Source organism: Rhodamnia argentea, chromosome 6 (genome assembly GCF_020921035.1).
Source record: "Rhodamnia argentea isolate NSW1041297 chromosome 6, ASM2092103v1, whole genome shotgun sequence".
NCBI classification, from domain to species: Eukaryota; Viridiplantae; Streptophyta; class Magnoliopsida; order Myrtales; family Myrtaceae; genus Rhodamnia; species Rhodamnia argentea.
In genome coordinates this window covers 5,374,073-5,379,132 of record NC_063155.1, presented here as the reverse complement: position 1 = coordinate 5,379,132, position 5,060 = coordinate 5,374,073, and the positions used below count along the sequence as shown (strand labels likewise).

The window sequence follows — 5,060 nt, the reverse complement described above, 5'->3', positions numbered from 1 at the left end:
CCAACCATCCAATTTACTATCTACTCTCGCCAGAATCCATGCAAACATATCCTGTTTTGATCTTCTCCAATCCAATGGAATACCCAAATAATTTCCTCTTTTCTCTATAACCGGAACTCTCAGCTCGCTAGCCATTTTACATTTTAGAGCTTGAGGACAACCACTACCAAAGTAAATACCTGATTTATTCAGGTTTATAGCTTGGCCCAATGCAAAACGGTACTGATTTAGTATATTCTCCAAATTCTGGTACTCCCTCATGGTTCCATCTAGAAAAAATACAGCATCATCCGCAAATAATAAATGACAAAGAGTGGGGCAAAACATATTCATTTTGATCCCTTTAAGGCTTCCGTCTTCAACTTCTTGTTTCATCAAGAAAGAGAGCAAATTTGATAGGATAATAAATAGGTATGGGGACATGGGATCCTCTTGCCTAATGCCTCGGGTTGGTTGGAAATAAGGAAGTTATTCCCCATTCACTTTGACGCCAAAGGAGGCAGTCGCGAGACATTGCCTTACCAAATAGACACACTTCTCATTAAAGCCCATCTTTGACATGCATGAACACAAGAAGTCCCATTCCACCCGGTCATAAGCCTTTTGTATGTCTAGTTTCAGCAAAGCTTGAAATTTATTCTTCCTTTTCCTACCTCTTAATTGATGAATTACCTCCTAAATTATGAAGATATTGTCTCGAATTTGTCTTTCCCCCATAAATGCACTTTGTTCCACTGTGATAAGGTTGGGAAGCCAGGGTCTAAGCCTGTTGGTCATCACCTTTGTGATGATTTTATAACTAAAATTGCAGAGGCTAATATGTCTGAATTGAGATACACACTCCAAATTTGAGACCCTAGGGATAAGAGTAATGAGAGTACTATTGATGGATGGGTCGAGAATACCTGTCTCAAAAAACTGGAATACAAATTGGAATACTTCCTGCTGAATGTTGTCCTCGTGGTATCGATAGAATTGGCCATTGAGTCCGTCCGGTCTCGAGGCTTTAGTTGCCCCCATTTGGAATATTGCTGTTTTAACCTCCTTTAAGGTGACGGGCGTTGTCAAGGAGTTATTCATATCGTCTCCTATCACCATAGAGCACAAGTTGAGGATCGATTAGAAGTTTCTCTGACCCACTATTTTATATAGCTCTTGATAAAATCTAGCAGCGTGCTAATTGAGTTGCTCAGGCTCGCGGCACCAATTTTGATCATCCAATCTCAACAATGAGATTCTGTTTCTGTGCTTCCATTGGACCGTAAATGCATTAAAAATTTTGTGTATTTGTCTTCCCCTTTCAGCCAATCAATTCTAGCCTTCATCCCCCCAGTACATCTCCTCTTGTTTCCACAGAATCTCAGTTTGCTTTGTAATGGCTTGTGCTGTCTTTTTGTTGTAATTATTGTTGTTAGTGATCGTGAGTCTTCTTTTGAGCTGCTCAATATGTTTGGAGGCATTCGAAAATTTCCTTCTACTCCAAGAAGCCAAAGCCAAGGTTACTTTCCGAGTTTTGTCCACGAAATTGAGCACACTATCTTGTTGGTCATCCCAAACATCTTTGACAATTTTGCTACATTCTACATCCTCGAGCCAAAAGGGTTCAAATTTGAATTCTTTCCTCCTTTTTCCAAGCTAGGGAAGTCGAGAGTATGATCGAACCATGGTTGGAGCCAATAGCCGATAAGGCATAAGCCTTTGCATTGAGGAATAAGACTCTCCATTTTGAATTGCATGAAACTCTTTCTAGCCTTTTTTTTTACTAGCGTCTCGCCTTCTCTATTGTTTAACCATGTGAAAGAACAGCCCTTACTTTCCACATTCATGAGGAAGCAATCAGCTAGTACCTGACGAAATGCTCCCATTCTATAGTATTCCTCTTCTCGTATTCCTGTCTTTTTCTAATGAAATAATATCTCGTATCTCCGATACAAATCCATGGCATGGAATTGATAGACGAGATAAAACATAGTCTTCCCCAAATGCACAACCTCTCTTGGAAGTTTGTCGAAGTACGCAGGAAGGTAATCCTCATTCTTATCCCACTCTAAATCTTTGCAAATCATATTGATAAAGTTTTCCATGCATTCCCCAATCTCAATCATAACTTCATGGCTTCCACTAATCTCCCCCCCTCGGGCACAACTCATGGGATTAGCTATGACATAATTTTGAAAATGAAGTCTACGCTTAACTTTCTCAACTGTTACGTCTTTTTTCTTTGTTTCCATCAAGAAGATCAATCTGGGCTTCTCTTAAGCCACTAAGGATCGAAGTTGCTAGAAAGTCAAGGAAGTACCCAAAAGCTCTCGTAAATTTTGCTTCTTGCGTTTAACTTGAATTGCAAGATTACTTAAGTGTTTGCATAATTTTAAATTGATTTATCCTTTTTGCTAATTCCTTCCATATAATAATATCTCCCCGATACTAACACCTTAATTTTTCACCCAATCAACACCTAAGAAGAGACTAGATTGGTGTCGTGGCAAAGCAAGGTGAGATTAACGTAGGATCCACCAATCATTCAAGACACACACCTCCTGATCAATCCCAATCAATCAGATGTAGAAGTAGGGCCCACCTACCCCTCTGCCTAAGCCAAACAATAAAACAAATCACCTCACACCGCTCTAATCTTTTGGTCTCTGTCTTTGACTTTGACTCCCCCACTCTCACACTAAAATAAATAAATATCAAAACCCTTCAATCATGTCAGCTGTAAATCAAACCAGCTCTCTCTCCTCTCTCTCTCTCTCTCTCTAGCAGAGACACACACTCATTCAGTCTCTTCTCTTCCGTGAGAGTGAAGCCGAAGGAGACTTTTCGAAGCAACCCACACCAATTCTCGTCATCACTTTGCCTCGCTTTGCTTCTCGGCATCGCGGTGATGGACACGTCAACCCGTAGCCGGGGCCGCCGGACGCGGCGGCGGCCGACCGTCGCCGCCCTCGTGCTCCTCCTCCTCCTCCTCACGTTGGCGTCGGCGAGGCCTCTAGCCCCAGAGAGCGTCTCGATAATGCCCGGGGGACTTCCCGGCGGCGGGAGCGCAAGTGGGTCGTCGTCGGGGGCTGAGTTGGAGCGGGCCGCGGCACGGAGGTTGCTAGTGGGGCCGGGTTCGGCGCCGCCGTCGTGCAGATCCCGGTGCGGGAGCTGCTCGCCGTGCAATCCGGTTCACGTGCCGGTCCAGCCCGGTCTGAGCGCGCCGCTGGAGTATTACCCGGAGGCTTGGCGATGCAAGTGCGGGAACAAGCTGTTCATGCCCTGAAACAGAGCTGCCCAAAAAAAAAAAAAAAAAAATTGAAGCTTTTATTTATTTTATTTTAATTTTTTGTGTAATGTAGTGTAAGTTTATAATCAAATATAATTTTGTAAGATTCTGTGAGACGTTGATATTTGGTCGGGACAGGGAACATATTGGGAATGCAAAGATTTCCTATGACGACACTTATTTTTGTGCTTTCTTTCTTTTCACTTGCATTGATTCCTAGGACTTTTCTATTTTTCTTGCTTATTTATTGCCAGTTTTCTCGACTTGCATTAACGTCAGAAATTACACAGAGATAGTATGAGACAAATTGACTTTCACTTTGTGCTTCGTTATGAATTAAATTTACCATGGAAGTCTGGAGGCTGCGTTCACAATCACAAGTGACCCAAAAATCTGAGTGTGGTATTGGTATGGAGCATTTTCTTTTTTGGACAGATTTATGTGTCAATTATCGCGATTTGATTCGCGAATGTAGTTTTACTTAGTGCGGAATTCATAGATAAGTGTATGCGAACGAAAACTGTATAGTTTCTGTGTTCTTGCAAGTTTACCATCTAAGAAAATAAAATATTACGATATTGATTGCAATTGGTTATGATTAATCCAGGGAGATGTACAATTCATGAAGATATATGCATAGTTAAAGCAGATATGGAGAATCTCCCGGAGATATATGCACAATTAGAAAAAAAAATATATGAAGAATTTCAAAGATATAACCGTGAGAATAAGATGATTGGCTTAGGACATGAGGAATAAGAACGTAAACCCGCATGGCAACATTTTTGCTCTAGAAATCAACTTCCGGTTCCGAAAGAAGTAATTTTCTTTTTTCTTTTTTTACTTTTTCGAGTAGCTCCAAAACTATTTTTGGAGTAAGAAAATGATCTAGAAGTAGAAAAATGAAGTTGCATAATCAAAAGTGTTTTTGCTTCGGAAGTTGCGTTACCAAATGGATTTTTGCTCTAGAAAAATATCTGGAGAAGAAATTCTGCTCTAAAAATGTTGTCATGCGCCCCCTAAAAAACTTGATTAGTACTTATTATTTATCTCCATGGTTGGTGATGGTACTTTCGATGGATGGTTATAGGAGTATCTAAAATACGCTTTGACGTGTCTGGGAATCCATCTAAAATAATTTCCAAGTACTAAAATCATATACACCTTTTTTGTTCAAATTTAAATGTTTCGTCTTAAAAAAGTTACCAAAGTTAAGCCAAGCTAGTCGTTCATCATCTTCATTAATATTTTTATTCTCTCAAGTTAATGAAAACGTTTTGATTTCCTAATTACAAAGATTGGAAAAGAGAGTTGGGGACAAAATGTCAAATTGAAAGTGACCTGACTTTGGACCACATACTGGATAAAAATTTCTTAGTACGTTCAGAATCATTTTCAATAAGCTTTTCATTATATGTAAGAATGTTTTGATATTATTGGGGCCAGATTTTTCTTTTAATGGACTATATGTATAATTTCTTGTTCAAACATAATATGAAAGAAATAATTTTCTCAACACGAGGAAATTCTAAGAAATTTGATTGGACTAATGTTGACACTTAAATTTTTTGGCCAAAAGTTATTTCTATATATTTCTTGGTTGGAACTGTTTTAGATTGTTTAGGTATTTAGAGTTTCCTAAACTTGGGACTAGATTTCTTGATATTTATTCCCAAGAAAATAAAAAATAGAACAAATATTGTCATGTTATCAAAGAGACTTATAGGTCATTTTAAAGTATTTTTAGGTTATGTTAAATCTTTGGTTCGTGAAAGCATGGTGGATTCTTGTG

General features: G+C 39.3%; 1 protein-coding gene across 1 annotated transcript; it reads left to right on the top strand.

Annotated features, from left to right (window-relative positions):
- Positions 1–2,739: 2,739 nt before the first annotated feature.
- LOC115744292 (EPIDERMAL PATTERNING FACTOR-like protein 4) lies at positions 2,740–3,678 on the top strand. The gene has a single exon (XM_030679401.2). It carries the CDS (start codon positions 2,888–2,890, stop codon positions 3,263–3,265), a length of 378 nt encoding a protein of 125 aa, XP_030535261.1. The 5' UTR covers positions 2,740–2,887; the 3' UTR covers positions 3,266–3,678.
- Positions 3,679–5,060: the final 1,382 nt, after the last annotated feature.

Excerpts from the sequence above, each read along its gene's own strand:
- LOC115744292 (XM_030679401.2), top strand. The coding sequence starts at position 2,888 with ATGGACACGTCAACCCGTAGCCGGGGCCGCCGGACGCGGCGGCGGCCG.